At 38.6% G+C, this 21,091-nt stretch overlaps 1 protein-coding gene across 6 annotated transcripts in view; it reads right to left on the bottom strand.

The window, feature by feature from the left end:
• Window positions 1-6,629: 6,629 nt before the first annotated feature.
• FRS2 (fibroblast growth factor receptor substrate 2) overlaps window positions 6,630-21,091 on the bottom strand; it is a 108,389-nt gene continuing 93,927 nt past the window's right edge. For all 6 annotated transcript variants that reach the window (XM_042992731.1, XM_042992736.1, XM_042992734.1 and 3 more), the window contains 6 exons: window positions 19,603-19,697; window positions 13,096-13,187; window positions 11,729-11,915; window positions 10,742-10,900; window positions 10,193-10,356; window positions 6,630-8,813 (listed from right to left, as the gene is read on the bottom strand). In XM_042992731.1, the coding sequence (XP_042848665.1) occupies window positions 7,863-8,813; window positions 10,193-10,356; window positions 10,742-10,900; window positions 11,729-11,915; window positions 13,096-13,161 (1,527 nt within the window). In that variant the 5' untranslated portion in view covers window positions 13,162-13,187; window positions 19,603-19,697 and the 3' untranslated portion in view covers window positions 6,630-7,862. The remainder of the gene's footprint in view (window positions 8,814-10,192; window positions 10,357-10,741; window positions 10,901-11,728; window positions 11,916-13,095; window positions 13,188-19,602; window positions 19,698-21,091) is intronic.

Genomic DNA, 21,091 nt, shown 5'->3' with positions numbered 1-21,091 from the left:
GGGAGTTGAACTCCCGAAGAACAAAGGGGATCTCGGGACGTCGGGCTGCCATAGCAACGGCGTTCTTGCTCGTGCGTTTAATTTTTCTTAAATTTAAACTTTTAAAATTTGCCTGAAAGTACCACATATACACAATTTAAAGTGTTATATACTAATAACGAAAGACAATTCACCAACCTCACCAATTCTTTCCCGGAGGCAAATACATTCAGCTTTTTCGGGTTTTGTTTCTTTGATTGTTTACCATTATATTACTAAATAATATTTTATTGCTATTTTAATTTTAAACGTTATTTATTGAGTATTACGAGGAAGACTTACATTCCTTTTGTTGAATTTTAAAAAGCTGTTTTTAATTGGACGTTGACTGTCCGGGACAAAGTCTTGTGAACTCTCATGGAGACATTTATCTTTGCCCTGGCTGCTCATTTTCAGGTCTTAGCTTTCACTCGATTTTTCCCGCTCCACTAGTAGAGATGACCAATACCCTCTTACATAATGTGTTGATAGAGACCAAAATCAATCCCAAATATTTCAGTTTATTAAAAAACAAAATTTTCTTACTCCAAGTTGACCCCCTAGGACAGTTAAAATTTTTGTCCTTAAAAAAACCTATTGGTTTTCTATCATCCACTGATACCCTTTTCTCCCTTTGACAAATGCATCACTCAGCAAGCTTGTTAACATTGATAGATGTTTTCAATTTTTAATCGTTTTCACCTTTCAGATTTAAGAGGGTTAGTTTACATCAGGGAGGGATGGTGAGGGAACCAAATCCAACCTGCCATCTGGTTTTTTATGGCCAGAGAGTTAAGATTGGGTGTTACATATTTAAATGGTTGGGGTAAAAAAAGTGAATATTTCATGATACATTAAGATTATATGAAACTTGTATTTTGGTGTCCATAAAGCTTGGTGGAACACAAGCATACCCATTTTTAAAATAATATATATTTTTAAAGTTTATTTTTTAGTAATCTCTACACCAATGTGGGGCTTGAACTCACAACCCCAAAGTCAAGGATTGTGTGCTGTTCTGACTGAACCAGCCAGATGCCCCTACCCATTCATTTTTATACTGTGCAATGTGATATAAAATTATACAATGGCAGAGTGGTTGTGACAGACTGTCTAGCCCATAAAGCCTAAAATAGTCACTATTTGATCCTTTACAGAAAAAGTTTCCTGACCCTGGTTTACACTATGCTCAACTCAGGCCCATCGTGAAAACAGGTGTTCATACTGGACAAATTGTTGTTTTAAATCTATCAAGAGTTTTGTTTTGTTTAAACTTGCTCTTCTTTTAAGAAATGCACTTTAATGGGGAGATCCTAAATCATATACTGGACTGAGAAGAGTCACAATAATGAGAAGCTGAGATGCCTGCACAATATTGAAAAAAGGCTGTTTTCATTGCGGGCAAAGTCACTTACTTGGAAATACTATGTCCTCTGGCAGGCCCGAGTCTTACCTAAGCCTGAGACTATGGGTGATGGAAAAACCAATGCCCCCTCCCTCCTGGGCTTTAGAGAAGGTGGGGGCATAACGGGGGGCATTTGGATGGGGACTAGGAGGCAGGCCTTGCTCCCAGTGGTGCTAGGCCAGAGACCACCAGGAGGAGACCCCCTATGAGGGGACTCTGAGCAATTTGTCCTTTCCCCATTGCATGTGTTTTGACTCTTCACCCTTGTCCCCTAGGGGTTAAACACTCAAGTTTCTGGAATCAGGCTGCAAGGGTTTGGATTTCAGTTTTTCTATTTACTAGTTTTGTAACTTTGTGACTTTGTCACACAGCAATAACTAACCTACATACTCTTTCAACAATGCCTTTGAATAGGCGTTCATCCAGTTGTGTTTCCATTTTTGTAAGAGCTTCTGAATCAGTCTCCCTGCTTTATTAAAATGTCATGCCCTCCAGTGTTCCTCCATGTTGATGTCAGAGTAATCCTTCTCAACTATTGTTTCTCCAATGTTTAACATCCTCCAAATACTCACCATTTCAATTAAGACAAAATTCCTACGTGATCTCATTTCTTCCTTCTTCTCTATCTCCCATCCTGCCTTTGCAACCTATGCTCCAGTCATATGAAACCCCTTGCCAACATTGAGCAACCATGATCTTTGTGTACCTTTGTGTCTTTGCACATGTTCTTCCTTCTCAAGACACTCTATCCTCTCTTCTTTTAAATCTGTGAAGACTCTCATCAAAAACCTTAGGGATTACCACCTCTAGGCTTTTCTTGAAAAACTCCATTCTTAGACTGAGTTTGATGCCCTTCTTTTGTATGTGCCTTTATCATACCACTTATACTAGGAATTGGGAGAAACACTTTTTTCAATTCTCCTCAGGTATATAGTTAGTACCATTCTAGAGGTATCAGAGAGAATTTATCATATACAATTTGTCTTAGGGCTTAGTTCTCTGCGGGGGGGAGGATGGGCATTACCCTCATTAGAAGGGCTATTCTAAACCACAAATTCTTTCGAGCGCAAGGACTATCTTTATTAGTAGCATAGGGCCTGTTTGTGCTCATTCATTAAATGAGCTATGAATAGCTGTCTTCAAAGGAACTCAAAGGAAAAATACAGAAATAATCCAAAGAAGTTTTTAACTTCTGAGAATGAATGTCCAAATTTTCCAAGATGCAGTCTCTGCCACATCTTAACCAATTTATGGGTCCCATGGTATCTGGCACATAGTAAATAGCCAATCATTTGTGGACTTGTCTATGCCCTTCATTGTTTAAGTGATCTCCATCTTGAGCTGTACCCAAATAGGCTTTGCAGTACCAACCTACTGACTAGGTTTGGAGTTCCAAAGCTGAGAACTACTCGTTTGAATGACCACATAGATAAAACTGTGAGGGTCTGTCAAATACTTGTAATTTCATTTCTCTGATGAAACGTGATCATTAACCTATTATATGTTCACTTTGAAAATGGATGCACCGATGTAAGACTAAGAAAACCTCTTATCATAAAGTTTTAAGAAATGTGTAAAATATAAATACAGGAAAACTTTAAATTGGTATCCAACCAAACTTTTATTGGGGTTTTATTGCAATCTACTTTCGGCAATAAGGGGAAAGTAACCATAAGAACTCCGATCAGATTTTATTCAACAAAGCAGTTTTTCATGAATGCTTAAGGTCAGTGTATAGTCAGCTCAGCTTCCAGTATCAACTTGAGTACCTCATTACGGAAATTTATGCCAGAATGACAACAGTAAGGCATTGCAAGATCCTAAATCATCTAAGATTAAACCATATTTTACATATAACTTTTAGGACAGAATACTAATACTCTACAATAAATAAGGATTTTTAAAATGTGTTGCTTAGCCCTTGTTGAACTAAATTCAATTATTAGCTTATTCTTTAAGTACTCCAGTTAATAAAGGTTTGATTGTACTTCAAGAACTCTGACTTTTCCAAAGATAAAAAATTAGTTCTTATTTGTTATGACAAAAATTAAGCTTAAAAGCACATTCACACTTGTCCTTAAAAGCATGTTTACATCATATATGAAATAACTTCTCATGCCTGGAGATATGGTTTATATGGCAAAAAGTCATATGCAAAGAACAACTAGAGGGCAATCCTCCCAGCTCCACGTCCTCCAAAAAGCCACACTTGGCCTCAGTGTAAAAGTTATATTTTATTGCCATGCTACAAAATGTATGAAGTTGGCACTGATAGGGAAAACAGAGAACAAAGGGTGGGAAGGGAAAGAGGGCAAAAGATGTTGTTACATGTATATAACAAGGTTTTAATCAACAGTGGTAAATTTTGCCAATATTAAAAATGCAAACCAAAATTTAAAATGCTGATATGAAACAGCATTAATATACAATTTATGCATAGTACAGTATCACTTATGTCTTTTATTAGAGAAATATGGAATGTTTATAAAAGAAATTAACCATAGGGGATAAAATTCCTATTTCATATACAATTTGGCAATGGTAGTCCCACTGTTAGACAATTTTTTATAAAAGAAAAAATTAAAAATCTAATAAGCTACCTTTATACAAAGTTGCTATATTTATGCCTTTACGTAGGAAAAAAACATTTATAATGCAAATTAGGACATACAATAATCTTACAATATTATACAATGTAATGAAAATAAAAACATAACACAAAATTTTTCCTTTATAAAATGTATATTTTGCATTTACTAATGCAAATGTGGCACACCGGTGACTACTGTACTATTAATACCAGTCTGTTTCCATGCTATTGTTGTCCAATTGTCATAGAATTGCAATTGTATCAATGCTACAAAAGAATTGTGTTATACCCCCAAAATATGAGGAAACAGGAATGGGGAATAGGGATGTGAAGAAGAAGGATAGATAGGGTGCTGGTTTGGGCAGAGTATATTGTAGTATGTTGTAAAATATCTGTTAATTTTTCAAGCCAAAAACATTTTCTATACATTCTGTAATTTCGTACCAATGCCTTTATTCAAATTTGGCAAAAATCAGAGAAAGGGTAATTAGTACCATATACCTCACATATCAGAAATATGAATAAGATGCCAATACATCAGTTACTTCTGAATGTTGTCTTTGATGGTATGTCTATTTCAAGGAGATATATATAGATATAGATATAGATATATATATGTATGTATATCCACACATACATACATATATATTTATACACACACACACTACACATTGCACAAAACAACTGGGCATTACGGATTACGAACTGCACAGGGGGAAGTGGGAAGTACTTTTTAGCTTGTTAAAACCTTTACCTTGAGGCAAAAATACGGTGGCACATTATTGGGAAATTATGAAAACATAAGGCCCCTGTCCCATTTTTAATAGAACATTATTGAGGTACATTTTTATATGTTGTGCCACAGATTTTTTTGAGGGGGAAGGAATAAACAAACACTAGCTTGACTTATAACATTGAACTGTGGGGTCAACATTAATATCTATAAAAACAAAGATTGCTTGGCAAATTTTCTTAAGTCCCAAATGTGATCTATTCTGGATATACTGGGAAGTGAAAAGCTTTTTGCTGAGTCTTCAAGAGTAAAGTGCATATCTCATCACTCCACAGCAGCAGTAAATAAAAGGAACTATTTGCCAATCTTCCTGGAGGGAGGGAAGGCACCATATTTTCATTTTTAAAAGAAGATGAAACTGGGAAATAAAACACATGAAGAAAAAACACAGGTAATACCCATATCAGTTTCCAACCCCTGATCTGGGATAAAAAGCTGTTATCACCTGTATGGATAAAAGAGGACTCTATCAGGGGGAGAGCATATAAACAATGAGTATATTTCCAAAACCAGTAAGTGGGATCGTATGGTCTGTCAAAGAACAGAATAGCTAAAATTAGGTCTGTCTCAGAAAATCTGAAACGTATGGCCACAATTATATCCCAATAAAATATCTCGTTCTAAAATGTACCTAGTCACTGGTACATTCTCCCAGGACAGAGCTTAATGCCCATGGCTAGACTACTGCAAAGGACAAGTAGTGTTCCACATCACTTTTTATTAAATAGGAACACGGGTGATTTCCAGAGACATCTAGAAATAAACACCAGTTGTATACATCTTCCTAATACTCATAGTACCTAAAATCAAATTCTTAGCAGACAAATTGGTCCCATTTTCATTTTTAAAGCACACAGTATTTAAAGCATAAACTGCAATGATTATATCGGAGCTACCTAAAATATATGAAGACTAATTAGAATCTGGAAGGAAAAGGAAAATGATGAGGAAAAGAAAGAAAATAAAGTATCCAACCTCCAAAATGAATCAACAGGTCAGCCCTTTCATTTGGAGGCTCTGTCTTGCCTGCTTGTTTTGGAGAAAACCGCGTGTACTGGTTCCATTATTATTCTTATTCCTCGTTACAAAAACCAACACATAAATTTGGCACGATTAGCATTCTACTCAGAAGAAAGCATAAATGGAACAATATATTAAAAATGGAAACTGCACACCTATACCGCTATTCTCTTTTTAGAGAACAGTGAACACTTTAGTCAAGCACCAAGTTCACAGAAAAGAAAAGAAGAAAATTCTGCTATGCACATAAACCGATGGCACTGAAAATAACAGACACTTTTAATAATTTATTTTCTTTATAATGGTCCCACTCTATTATTCTGCTAATCCAGTCACTGTCCTATATAATTAGGTTATTTACTGATCAGGTTGGGTGCTATATGACTGAAATCTTTTCATGCTAAATTAACGTTAGTTACATCAGATAGATCCAAATCATGACCTCAAACGCCCTCATATTTAGAGAAAGCAGTACCCTAACCTTTCCACTCTACCTTCTCTTGTCTTCTCTACTGTTTGAGAAACTGGAACATTCTGATTTTCTAAGAGTTAGGCATGTGGAGTCTCATCAGTTTATAGAAACTTCAATTCGGTTTAAATCCTAAATTATGACACAATCTCATTGCTAGAAGACTTCCACTGTACCTGCTATGCTGGCAACAATGCTAACACTCTCCTGAAATCAAGGGATCATCAAAGACCCAGCTGTGAGAAAGGACAGCCGAGCCGAGGAGCACTACCGTGGGCAGAGTAAAACCGCAGCCGTGTGATGAGGGAATCACTGCTAAAGTGCCGGGGGGGGGGGGGGGGGGGGGGGGGGGGGAGCGCCCACAGAGCAAACAGTACCGTTAGGGAGCTCTGCGTGTTAAAAGTTGCTTCCTTTTTGTCTCAGCTGTTAAAGAGATCACCAATGGACGCAAGGGAAATTTCAAATCGAGCGAATGTTTTTATCAACTTGAAAAGTAAACAGCATATAAATAAATACTGGACAAGGGCAACCCTGTTATAGAATAACAGTAAGTTCCAAATGAACCTTCAAAACCACAATTTGACAAAAATGCAAACTAAACAATGAACACATAATCCAATTTCAAAACTATATACAAACTCAAACATTTTAAATTGAAAAAGACATCAAGCAACAAAATAAGACATCCCAAACACCAAAGGAAAAAAACTGAAGGTAAATGGCAACCTGATGTCACAGATGCCTCCAGAAAACAATGTTATGGTTAATAATCTATAGGAGAGAAACTTTCAAGAGATCGTGGTTCAGATTTCCAAAGTTTTTGGGTAAAGTGACCTGAGACTGATTCTTGAGTCTAGTGGAATTCTCATTAAGATATCTGGGCATGCCCTTCAAATGACATCATGAGATGAGTGAACAGAAAATCTTGACTCCTTCCTGCCCTTCAACACACCAAGAGCAAACCACATTCACGGACATAGGACTCTTTCTAGTAACGCAGAAGGCAAAGGAACTGACTGGTATATAAGGAGGTGTGGTACTTCTACTTCCTTTACATATGTTTTGGCTCAAGTCAAAAAGCCTACAATTAACGAAATAAAGGATTCCTCACGTTACATGCCGGAGGCCATATACCATGAATAGTGAATCTACAAATATTACTTTCAAAGCCTAGAGTTATCTGTTAGCAATGCACATTATCAAGAGGCTTTATAAAATGTCTTAAACGCCAACCATGACTTAGACATGAATGATGTGCGTACGTCTGGAATATTGATACAAATCAACCAGCATTGTCACTCACTTCAACTCTCATTTTAAATAGGCACTGTGAGAATGGGGGTGCTGCTGGACAGTAATGAGTAGTATATACTGAAATGAGTGTTCTTTAAGGAGTACCTGCTCTACATTAATTCCCTTTAGTTAAAGAAGCACAGGAAATATTCAGAAAAAAAAAAATCTTATCAGTCTATAAAAGGAGTTAGTGTTTAGAAATGAAAAATGAAGCACTCGCATCTTCATTTTTGAAAACTTCACAAAGGTGCAAACAAGGTAATGCTTTCCCGGCTCACATGGGCAGATCAGTACTATTATGTCTAGTCTTCCTAGATGTGCCATCGTCTCGTGGCAGTGCTTTCTGCAAACTTGACATAGCAGCAGTTCTCTCGATGTCGATCACAGCATACAGCTCTGTGCGCCTGGTAGGGGTCTGTGGAAGGGGAGTGGTAGGCGTTTTTGGAGTCTGAGGGTTGTCAGAGTCACTGCCACCTTCCAAGTCGACCTGTATGTAATTGAGCTGCCTGTGTTCTAAACTTGGGCGCCTGATATCAAAGTTAAAGACCGTCGGCGTACAGTCCCGACGCCTGGAAAACTCTATTTTGTGAGCACTTGCCGGCACTGTTACATTCTCTGTATTTACATAGTTATGCATTGGATCTAGATTATTATGGTAGCCATTTAGAGATGGGGTCTTTGGTCCTAAATTGTCATCTTCATCCCTACTTAGCTTGCGGGCTTCCCAAACAGGAGGCAAAGATGGTAAATTTTCATAGTTTAATAATGCAGTTCTTCTCTGAGCTGAGTTGTTGATATTCTGGGTATCTGAGGTACTGCTGGATGTCAGACGACCTCTCCTGACCCCTGAGGCACTAGGGATAGATAACCCATTTATATTCTCATACACCAGTTTGTTCACAGAGGGTGCCTCTCTGCGCTCATCGCTGTCATACCCAGTGTCCCATTCCGTGCTGTTTGCACCACTCCCACTGACTTGGTCTCTTCCAAGTTGCTCCAGTTTCTCTTTTTCCATTAACTGCTTTTGAACAGGGGTTGGTCCTAAGACAAATTTGACTCCTTCAGGTTCGAGAAGAATCTGAGGGTCCCTGTCCTCAATACTACTTGGTTCTTCTTTTGGTGTGTTGCTTTCAGCATTAGAGATCCTCGCCTCCAATGGGACGTGCACGCTTGTGCGGTGTTTCCGCTCTTCCTGCACTCCTGTGGTGTTGACATAGGTATGGACCTAAAACAAGACAGGAAAGTGAATCAATAACTTGCTTAAAACAAAAACAAAAATCGGTGACCGTATCAGTTAATTTTATCGATTAACTTTCTTGATACACTCTTCCTTCAAAGCTTTTGTATCCATTTTTCACTAATAAAAAGGTGGGGAGAGGGGAGGAATGTAGAAAGATCTTCCTCACTTGATAAAAAAAATACTCTAAAATAACACATCACATTGTCCTTGATACATGAAAATCAGTCTGTTAAAAAAAAAATCAGGGACAAATTGGGATTATCGTTTTGATGTTGTTTTAGAAATTCTCATCAATGCATTAAAACATGAGTCAGAAATAAGGAATAGTGGCGCCTGCGTGGTTCAGTTGGTTAAGTGTCTGACTTCAGTTCAGGTTATGATCTCGTGGTTCATAGGTTTGAGCCCCACATTGGGCTCCATGCTGATGGTGCACAGCCTGCTTGGGATTCTCTCTCTCCGTCCCTTTCCCGTGTGAGTGTACGCTCTCTCTCTCAAAATAAATAAACAGACTTAAAAAGAAAAAAAGAAATACAGAATAACAAGTATTAAAAAGAAGAGACAAATTTATCATGACTTACAGACGCTGTGACTATAAAAAGAGCATCTACTGGATTTAATAAGAGTACTGTAAAATGCATAGATATAAAATAAATACCACCTGCTAAGAAATCATCACTATTTAGAAAAGGTCAATGGTATCGTGAGGGAACACAAAAACATTTGGGAGACTATACATAAAATGTGAAAAACTCAAAATGCAAAACAGAGGGAAGTATAATTATAGTAAATAACACAAGAATTCATTTACTATGTAAAGAACACAAAGAAATAGGTTTCAAAACAGTAAAAATCTCCTAATGATATGGAGATATACAAAGACATACAAAGATATACAAAGATATGTATAACTAATTAATATAGAGACAATGTTCAACCAAATACTTCATTTCTCAAATGAAATACTCTGGGAGTAATACTCTGGGATATTAAATAGCTTCATAAAAACCCTGACAACAAAATCTACCTTTCTGCTAGTAGTCCACTAATATAAAAAGCAGCAAAAATTCCAAAAGCATTGGAGGTTATTATAACAGGAACTGGCCATTAGTTATATTTGCCTTTATCCATAGACACCTCTCTCCTGTGAGCCTAAAAACTACCGTAATGCTACGTTTCCCTCCATGCTTGTAGATATTTGGCCTATGTCAGAAAATATATGCTGTTTCCTCCGACTCTTCACCACAAAAGTCACATACAAACAGTGAAAGCTACAATTCAAATGGACTAAAATGTTCAAGTATTGGCGCAGCAACGCTCTAACCCCACACAATCTATTATCGCATCAGACAGCAGCGCACACTTACTTGCTCCTCAGCCACAAGCAAAGGATGAGTAGATTCTTCACCCACTGAAGGCAGGCGTGCACTTCCCACAGAAGGATGTCTGCTTGAAGGATGCGAGGAAGCATCTCCAAATGAGGGATATCGGGGATATCCATTCGGTAAATTCTGAGCAGCAAACCCTGGAGCTGAGTTTTTGTTTATTGGTTTAAGAAGGAAAGCAGGATATGGGGGGCAGGACAGACAGAATAAAAATGAATGAGAATCGAATAGGCCTGGAGAGAATTAAGCAAGGTGTTTCTGGTAAGACACAGCAGAAACCAGAGCACAAATAACACCCCCTTCCACTCCAACTTTCCATTCACATTTTAGATAATATGGAACTTCTAATGTTTTCCTAATTAAAATATTAAAAATGTTTCTATTATAGATGTAAGAGTTTTTTAAAACTGATGACCATTATGCTTATGTTAGCCAATGGTGATCTCTAACATGTTACAGATTAAATAATCCATAATTCATAGTTTATAAATGTCTGTTATTCAAAATACAAGAGAAAAAACAGGTACTTACTTGTAGGTGTTCGAGGTGTTCTGGGGACTTCCAACTCTGTCTGATGATTATTCCTTTCTACAACTGGCTCTTCCACCACATTTATACTATTATTTTGCATAATCTCTTGCAACATGTTAAATAATTCTTCTGCACGAGCACACTTAAAGGCGAAGATTCCTACAAATACAAAATAGAAGGAAAAAATAGTAGCCACAGCTTTAAAAAAGATACAGGAGCACTTGTCAAAGAACAAAATTGTGAAGTTAAGTATTCTATGCACTGACAGCAAGAAAGGCCTTTTAAATAAATGTCTGATAAATTAATGGCATTCTGTTTCAAAACATAAGCCCAAAAGGAAATCCACAGAATAATTTTCATATGTCTAAGGGAGATGGCCCAAAACAAGGCAGACAAAAACAAGATTTGAACACTTACTTTAGACTGTTTCTTAACAGCAGGGGGAGCCCAAATCACCGTTATGGGCAGATGATCCTTTACCATTTGACTGTCCCTTACTTGGTGGTTTACGATCCTTACCTTGTTTAATTATTACAACAATTCTGTAAGGTAGGCATTAGCATACCTCTCTGATGGAGCAGAAATCTGATGTTTGACAGAAATCGTGTAACTTGTCCGAGGCCTTTCACACAGTAGGCAGCAAAAAAACCAAACTATGTTCTCTTTGACTCCAAAGTTTAGGTTCTTTCCCCAAAAAGTAATAACAGTAAAGAAACATAGCCAATTTACTGCAACTAATCATATGCTGAAAATCTTAAAGTTAATAATATGAGTCAAAATTCTGGACACAGAATATGCTTAATGAATGCCTGATAAATTAATACATAGCTTATTATATCTCTGAACAATCCACTTCTTTGGGGGAATTTTTTTTCTGACAGGAGAGAAGTGAAGTATTAATGTAAACATTATATACAGGATAAATGAAAGAACAATTTTCAAATGTGAAAATGTTTGTAGAAAAACAAAATTAAAGGCTCTACCTACCTTGTCCAGTTTGACACCTTCGACCACTTTCAAAAGAAAAGAGATTTGAATCATAGCCATAGCGCCGCAGGCAGAGGTAGTGCCATTTTACTGAATCACGTTTGCGAGTGTATAAAATCAGTTCTGTGTCTGTAAGTTCCATAATGCCAGAACCTAACTCATTCCCATCATCATCCACATTAATGACCTAAAAAAAGAAAGTTCAATTAGTGCTAACCTGATGCTCCCACTTGATGGTCATACACACATTTCACCAATTTGTCGGCAAAATGCACTATTGTTGATTGGTTCAGTTATTCGCTCTTTTGTTAGCTCATTCATCAACCAATGTGTTTTCAGGGCACGAACTATGTAGCAATGTAAGATCTGCTTCTATCCACAAGCGACTCACATTCCCAGTGAGAATATAAGATATACAAACATGAAATCAACAATACAAAGCTGTATAGGAGTAGTAGACAAATGGGTGCAACATAGGTTGCAAAAGACAGCAACTGTGGCCTAGGGTTGCTGGAGAAGTCTTCACCAAAGAGGAGGAGGGACTTCAGCCAGGCCTCAGGAGAGAGCTGGTGGGTCAGGGCTTGTAGGGCATATCCTGACGATGCAGTACTATAGCACAAAGAAGGTATATTTCAGAGAGACCAAGAGAAGACTGTACAGAGTTCATGGAAGGGAAAGCCTTGCACTGCTGAGTTTCTGAAAATGGCCAGACAGGTAACACTTCAGGAGAACTGTCTATATTCCTGGGGTAGGCAGAGCGCTTTGCACATACTTTTCCCATTTAATCCTCGTAACAATCCTAAACTGCAGGTAATACGATTTTCTCCACTGTACTGTACACAAACGGAACAAACCTGCCCAAGGTCACAAAGCTACAAAGCCACAGGGTTTCAACTTACACCTAGGTTTGTGTGATCCAGAGGCTATGACTTACAACAACTTGAGGTCAGACTACGAGAGACACTAAATGGCTGTGAATAGGTAAGAAATGGAACATTTATGCTCTAGGTAACAGAACACCATGGGAGTTTTAGGATGATGAAAGAGTAAGATCAATATGATGTCAACTGCAGGATGGATCACAAAGGTGACGGACTCAAGGGTACAGTCCAGCTAAGAAATTATCCAGGCATATGAAGCAATGACTGGGATGTGGTGACCAGACTGAAGAGGCACCTATAAAATGGCATTTAAAAAAGTATTTCTAGAACCGTATGTCATCATTTGTTAAAACAAGAAAAGGCAGAGTGGACACAAAGAGAAATAAAAGGGTCCAGAGATAAAAGTAAGGAAGTAAGATATATTAAGGGAAGAAAAAGAACATCCAAGTAGGCAGTGAGAGATGTAACTCAACCAGTTTTACTAACCTTAAACTTGTTCCGATGGTTATCTGGGACAGTGTCTTTATCTGGACAGCTACAACAGCTACCCATGGCTTCTTCAGAAGACCATGTGAGCGCTACATGAAAGATAATTTGGAAAAAATTATTAAATGTAGGATATAAAAATCGTAAAACAGAAAAAGACTTTAGAAACCATCTAACACAGGGGCACCCAGGTGGCTCACTCGGTTATGCGCCGGACTCTTGATTTCACTTCAGGTCATGATCTCACGGCTTGTGGGTTCCAGCCCCTGCGACGGACTCTTCGCTGACAACATGGAGCCTGCTAGGGATTCTCTCTCTCCCTCTCGCTCTGCCCCTCCCCCACTCACTCTCTGTCTCTAAAAATAAATAAACTTAAAAAAAAAAAAAGAAAGAAACCACCTAACACAAGTCCTGCATTATTTTGATGAGGAAAATTAAGCCCAAGAAGGTATAGGGCTAAGCTAGATTTCACACATTCAGCTGCTGAATTTGCTCAGTGATAATGAGAATAGTTGCATGAGGTAGACTTCACAGAAATCTCAAATTTCCAGTTTAATTTGCAAAGGTCTGCCTATTTTTAAATTACCTTAACAAAAAACCAATTTAAGGTCTTATCTCATATGTAACACTATTTAAATGAAGTCATTTATGGAATTAACCCTTTATGGTTTGTCAGGAATTTCATATCTTTCTTTTAATAAATTTCTAAAGGGATGTTGGACTTCTAGGTTGGCAGGTATTTTGATTCTTATTATTCACTGTAGTATCCTTTATGTACCTAACCAGGCCAAAGCTGACTGGTAAATAAGACACAAAAACAAATTTGGAACAGTTCATTAAGAGAGAAAGATAACCCAAAAATCAAGCGGTAACTTAACACAGAGAATATTGGCAAACTGATACAGCATGTCTGTGTAATCCTGCTTTCCCACACAAGGTCAGAGATAGTAGGTTATAGGTGACATTAAGTGTTCAAGAACACTGCAAATGAACAAAGATAAAATTCAAAACACTACTTACAAACAAGGGAAAGAAATCAGAATGAATGTGATAATATTTGAAAAAGTGGAAGGAAAGGAAGCACAAAAAGCTACTAAATATTCAAAAACATAAATCTGGTAAAATTGGTTTAAAATTCTTCAGTTGCTCTTCATGATCTTCAGGAAAAAAATTTGAAGCTTGTCCGCATAAGGTTCTTCACAATCTCATCCCTGGCCACAGATCTAGTCTGAACTCTCCTTGTCTCTGCTTCAAGCCCTACCCAGTCATACTAAACAGTCCCCAGAGCAGCTTGTCCCCTCACACCCTTCCATGCTGCTCCTTTCCTTTCTCAAGATCCAATCAGAATACAGTGATTCAGGGAGGCTTCGCTAATTCTAAGCAAACTGGGAGGGTTACACTTTTTATGTATCCCCCAAGGCACCCTGGGCTTCCCAGTATCACAGCATTTTCACACTGTTTATTTAAGTATCGTTCTCCCTGCTCCCCCCTCCCACCCCCCCCACCCCCCCGCCCCGTAAGCTCCTTCCTAAGCAGGGACAGACCTTATCCAGTTTTTGCATTCCCCATGCCCTAACACGCCACCTAGCACCACAGAGCGGGGAGCTCTAAGTCTCTTGTGAGCTGAATGAATTGAACTGTACTAAATAAAGGTAAAAAAGGCTGGCAGGTATAAGTATGAGGCAGATGAAAAAGTATATTAGTGTACAAACCAAAAGAAGCGATAAATTAAATAGTAAAGTTAAGACTCATGTTTGGTAGTTTGCTCCAGGTAATATGCCAGCTAAATATCATGGCATAAAGATGATTAAGTCACAGGGGCACCTGAGTGGCTCAGTCAGGTAAGTATCCAATTCTTGATCTCGGCTCAGGTCATGATCTCACGGTTCGTGAGTTTGAGCCCTGCATTGGGCTTTGTGCTGACAGCATGGAGCCTGCTTGGGATTCTCTCTCTCTCTCTCTCTCTCTCTCTCTCTCTCTCTCTCTCTCTCTCCCCCCCCCCCCACTCTCTCTGCCCCTCCTCAGCTCCCATTCTCTCTCTCTTAAAATACATAAATACATAAAACAAACATTAACAACAACAAAAAAAGATGATTAAGTCACAGTATGTACTTCTGAAAAGTCATGAGTCTAAAGGGAGAGACAGAGATGTAAATAGATAATGCATTATGTTTAAATCTTAGAATCTGAGAAGAGTTCTGTGGGCACAGTAAAAGGAGCAAATAACTTTCTGGGTTAACAGGGCAGGAAGCACCATTTGAACTGGTACTTAAAAAGGTGAGCAGAAACAGTGTGCTGGACACAGAACAGAAATAGGTAGTTGAGACAGATAAAAGAGTACAAAGGTCAAGGTCATGAAAGATCATGAAAGGTGATATTGCATTCAGGAGAAAGTGAGGTGTCCAATACAACTAGAATACAGGCAGGCTGTAACAAGAGCAGGGGCCAAACCATATAAAGGGTCCTGAACAATGAGGTAGGATCTGGGACTCCAACTAGCTAGACGTCCTTCAGTGTCCTCCTAGTCACACGGACATGACTCTATCATGGCATTTATCATATTCTATTGTAATGTTTATCTGTCTCAACATTCACTTCACTGTAATTTCCCTAAAGATAGGAGCCTTCTCTAAGCACTAAGCATATCACCTAACATAGCACATGGTTCATCAATATTTACTTTTTAAAAATTAATGCAACTGGAGACACCTGGGTGACTCAGTTGGTTAAGTGCCTGACTCTTAATTTTGGCTCAGGTCATGATCTCATGGGTTTGTGAGATCGAGCCCCACATCAGGCTCTGCAATGACAGCCTGGAGCCTGCTTGGGATTCTCTCTTCCTCTCTCTCTCTCCTCTTCTCCCACTCTCTCTCTCTCTTTCTTAAAATAAATAAACAAACATGGAAAAATTAATACAGGCGTACCTTGGGGATACTGCAGGTTTGGTTCCAGACCACAGTAAAAAAGCAAGTATTGCAATAAAGCAAGTGAAATCAACTTTTTGGTTTCCCAGTGCATATAAAAGTTATGTTTAGGGGCACCTGGGGGGCTCAGTCCATTAAACCTCCAACTCTTGATTTTGGCTCAGGTCATGATCTCATGGTTTGTGAGACTGAGCCCCATGTCGGGCTCTGTACTGATGACACAGAGCCTGCTTAGGATTCTGTCTCTCTCTCTCCCTCTCTCTCTCTCTCTCTCTCTCTCTCTCTGCACTTCCCCTGCTCGTTCTTTCTCTCTCAAAATAAATAAACCTTTAAAAAAAAGTTATGTTTACACTATATGACAGTCCATTAAATGTGTAGTAGTGTGTCCAACAAAACAATGTACTTTAATTAAAAAAGACTTCCTGCTAAAAATGCTAACCATCATTTAAGCTCTTCAGTGAGTCATCATCACTGATCTCAGATTATCATAATAAATACAATAATAAAAGAGTTTTAACTATTGTGAGAATTACCAAAATGTGACACAGAGACACAAAGTGAGCAAATGCTGTTGGGAAAATGGCATTGATAGGCTTGTTCAAAGCAAGAGTGTCACAAATCTTCAATTCATAAAAATCACAGTATCTGGAAAGCACAATAAAGCAAGGCACAATAAAACAAGGTATGCCTGAAAATATTTAATAAATTATATGATGAGAAAGAGGCAAAAGAATATTTAAAACATTTTTTTAAAGTAGAGGGATAATTGACAGAAACAAAGGCTTTTGAAAATTATACATCTATCCTTACCACTGACCTGCTCATGAATATAAAGAGCTAAAAGAATACTATGGTGTGGCTTCTGCCTCAAAACATTCAAAGGAGTGTTTTTAAATAATTCCTCAAATGAAATAAAAAATCATCCCTCTTTTTTGTTGTTGTTGTTACTGTTTTGTTTTAAAGATTTTTAAATATCTTTCTAAGTAATCTCTACACCCAACTTGGGGCTCAAACCCACAAACCCGAGATCAAAAGTCGCACGCTCCACCAGCTGGCCCGCTAGACGCCCCTAGAAAATCATTCTTCTATTTGCCACCTTCATGGGCTACCTGTTAAGGCAGCACCTCCCGTGCGGTCAGGGACATTTGAATGGCGGTGCAAACTACTTAGAAACTCTATCCACACTGAGTGTTTCAATTCGGCACAACAACAATTAATGAAAAGCCTAGCATGTGACACAAAAGCCTCGTGTGCCATGCTAAGGAGAATGGACTTCATCCTACACATGATGGAAAGCCAGTAAAGAATGGGAAGCAGGAAAGCGAGTTGCTCATGACTTCATTTTAAATATATCCACCTGCAGAATAAATTTAAGTGGCAGTTCAGTTCAGAGAAGAAAAACCAGTTAGGGAATATTGAAAAATGAAATCTGCTACAGACCTAAAACCAGTGCAGCAGTAGTAGGGAGACACAAGAGATGAATTTGTAAAATATTTAGGAAGGCAAGTGAGCAGCACGAAGTGGCTGGCTAGGCATACGGGAAGGAAGAGGCAGCTTCCAGCGTGGCAGATGAAGGGGGCTGGTTCCATTACCTGAGACAGAAAAAAGCATGGTAGTTTTCAAGTGGAAGTGATGGTGGTTAGCTCAGTTTTAGCCATGTTGAGATGCTAGAGAACAACCAAATGGAGATATGCAACAGAGAGTTAAATACATGAGTATAGATTTGAAGAAGGGGTAAAATATTGATACACACAGAATATGTGAAGCTGTAAAACAGAAAACACTGCCCAAGGATAGTACCGAGAGTGGTCTACAGTTAAAATTCTGGGGAATGCAAATGTAGAAATACTGGAGTAGAGGTAAGCGAGTGAAGGAGGAAAAAAAAAATCAGAATCGTACAAACTGAAAAAAGAAAGTGTCAAGAAGGAGGGTTCCATCATGGGAGACTGGTAGAGGCGGAAACCAAACTGAAGTGAACGAATGGAAGATAAGGAAGTAGCCCCCCAGAGAACAGAAACTGCTCTTTCCCGAACAGGTTCAGAAAGGGAAGGGCAGAGCGTGACAGCATAGACAGACATGGTTTCAAAAGAAAATATGCTGCTTGAGTTATTTGTTTTCAGATGACATAGATTTACACAGGTTTGTAATCAGTAGGTCAAGAAAGGTTAAAATTTTTAGGAAAAAAAAAAAAAACAAAGGAAAAAAATGAGTTATATGGTAGATCAAGACAGACAGGGAGACTGGAGAAGAGGAGTTCCAGGGCTCAGAATGAGAAGTCTGCCCACAGAAGCAGGACTGCCTTGTCCTGAGGAGAGAGGGAAGAAAATAAGAATGGGTGGAACCCAGCAGAAAAACTGAAGTAGGTAACACCTATCATCCTAAATTCCCTTTGTAAAATAGAAAGCAAGTTTGCAGAATGAGGGACTTGAGGCAAACGGTAGGATTATTCACCAGGGGGCTACCCACGAAAGGGAGCAGAATTATTCAGTAGGCTGCACTCAGAGTTCAGCAGAGGTTGGAGAGGAAGACGGCACTGTTTTTGCAGCAGTGCTCAGCCGTCCAGAGGGCAGATGGTTCTGGCGACCCAGGCTCAGAGAGTAAGAGGACAAGGAAATTAGAGGATACTGGCAATAAGGGGGTTTGAAGTGATGGAACATCAGGTCCGGTCGGGAAAGAAGTAAAAAAAGAAGAGGGCTGATGAAATGGAAAAACCAGAGGCAAAAAGGAACAGGAGGCCTCCGTAAGGTTAAAGAAAAGGCTCAGTCTGAGTGAGAGACTAGACAGCTGGAGCAACGGGAGGTTGTGGTCAATCTTCCAACACAGAAGGAGACTTTTTAGTGTGGAGCTCTCTTGCACGTCTCTGACTCCTCCTCCAGAACCACAAACTCCTAGGCAAGGGGAAAGGCAAGATACTAGATATTCTGCATTTATGACCACCAGATTAATATTTGGAGACCACATCTGAGTTATGTAAGACTTAATAATGTGCACTAAAACTGTAAATACTTGATAAGAAACCATATGATTTCACCATCTTACCCAACCAAATTCATAACTCAGCAAAAACCTATATAGACTAACTATGCTCACTCAAGAAAGTAGCTGAGATTACATTCAAGAACAAAAGATAGCTACCGTTTGGGAAGATTGGTATTGCACCAAGTTGCCTGAATATTTTTATTTTTTTAATGTTTATTTATTTGGGGGGGGGGGGTGCATGCAGAGAAAGAAGGAGACACAGAATCTGAAGCAAGCTCCAGGCTCTGAGCTGTCAGCACAGAGCCCAACACAGGGCTCCAGGGCTCAAAGTCACAAACAGTGAGATCATGACCTGAGGCAAAGTCAGATGCTCAACTGACTGAGCCACTGAGGCGCCCCTGATTATTTTAAATTTGTAAACATTGGCTTAGTTTAATTAAAGCCACTTGTCCTTATTCTTTGGAGGGGATAGCAACTCAGGCCGCAATGTGACTACATTCAAGAAAACAATTAAAATATCCTGTTTAATTTGTGGGGAAAAAAAAGAGAATATAATTTGTGAACTTAATGTTTTTCTTTTTTTTTAAGATAAACCTCAACTTACCTAGATCTAGCCATTAATATTCTTAGCCTCTTCTGCAGCATCAGGAGTTTAATCATTCTTCAAAATACCATGTTTTCTTTGTTTGGTGACTTAACCTAGAAACAGAAAAAGGGCAAGAATTTATTTCTCTTAAAGCAATGATTTTCCTTATAAGACTTCCAGTAGCACTGTTAGTTCAGTTAATCTATTTAAATAAACTCAAAAGTATAAAAATCTGATAAATATAGAAGATCTATTTTTAAAATTAAAATGACATGTACATGTTACCATTCACACAGCCTTTTCAAAGGAAGAAGTAAACATGCTATATAGTCTAAGTTCTATAATGTTTGGATATCAGAACCTTCATAAGTCATTGACTGGCTTCTCCACTACAGCTATGACACTGGACAACTCACTTCTCTATACTTATCTCCTCAGCCATAAAATGAGAGGTCAGACTAAACCACCTCCGACGTTCCTTTCCAACTCTAAAACCCCATTTCATCCTGTGGCAGGCTAATTCTCCACTTCCAGTCACTTTTCTTAAACCTTTCTGGCACTCCTCCCAAAGAGCAGACTTTAGAGTCCACTTGCTGTACCTTCCTAGTCTACAAGACCCCTCCAGAACCAAATCAGAGGAGTCAGTCATTAGGACTGTCATTAGTCAAGTCAGTCATTAGAACAAGCATGTCATAGAGTCACAGGATAACGGTATAACTTATAGCAATAAATTACAATTTAAAATTTCAAGAGATTCCAACATACTTTTGGGAAATTTCTGGTCAATCAATTCCCTTTTTATAACACAGAAAATATCAAACTTAAACATGGGCACTAACATTTACTGAATAACTACACTGTATCAGGCATTTTGCAATCAGGGATTTTGCAAATAGTCTCATTTTAATCTATATATTAACTAGAGTTAACAAATGATTGATTCCCAAAATGAACATTTCCAGGTATACCTGGCCGGCTCAGTCTGTTGGGCGTTTGATTCTTGATATGGCTCAGGTTATGATCCCAGGGTCATGGTCAAAGGATTGAGCCCTGCATCGGGCTCTGCACCGAGCATGGAGCCTACTTAAGATTCATTCTCTTTCTTTCTCTCTCTCTCTCTCAGGGCACCTGACTGGCTCAGTGGTATAAGTGTCTAACTTTGGCTCAGGTCATGATCTGGCAGTTTGTGGGTTTGAGCCCTGTGTTCGGCCCTGTGCTGACAGCTCAGAGCCTGGAGCCTGCTTCAGATTCTGTGTGTCCCCCTCTCTCTGCCCCTCCCCCACTCACACTCTCTCTCTCTCAAAAATAAACATTAAAAAAAAAAGATTCTCTCTCTCCCTCCCTCTCCCCCCACTCTCTAAGAAGATAAAAATTAGATAAATTAAATAAAATAAATTTAAGAAACTACAAAATGAACATTTCTAAATCATGAATCCACATGCAAACAAAATTTTCAATTTTGGACTTCAAACCTATATACAAAATCAGCAGTTCAGCCAGGTGTGTT

The sequence above is a fragment of the Panthera tigris genome, chromosome B4 (genome assembly GCF_018350195.1).
Source record: "Panthera tigris isolate Pti1 chromosome B4, P.tigris_Pti1_mat1.1, whole genome shotgun sequence".
In the NCBI taxonomy this organism is placed as follows: domain Eukaryota; kingdom Metazoa; phylum Chordata; class Mammalia; order Carnivora; family Felidae; genus Panthera; species Panthera tigris.
Note: the sequence above shows the minus strand (reverse complement) of the source record. Positions and strands in the feature narration are given on the sequence as shown.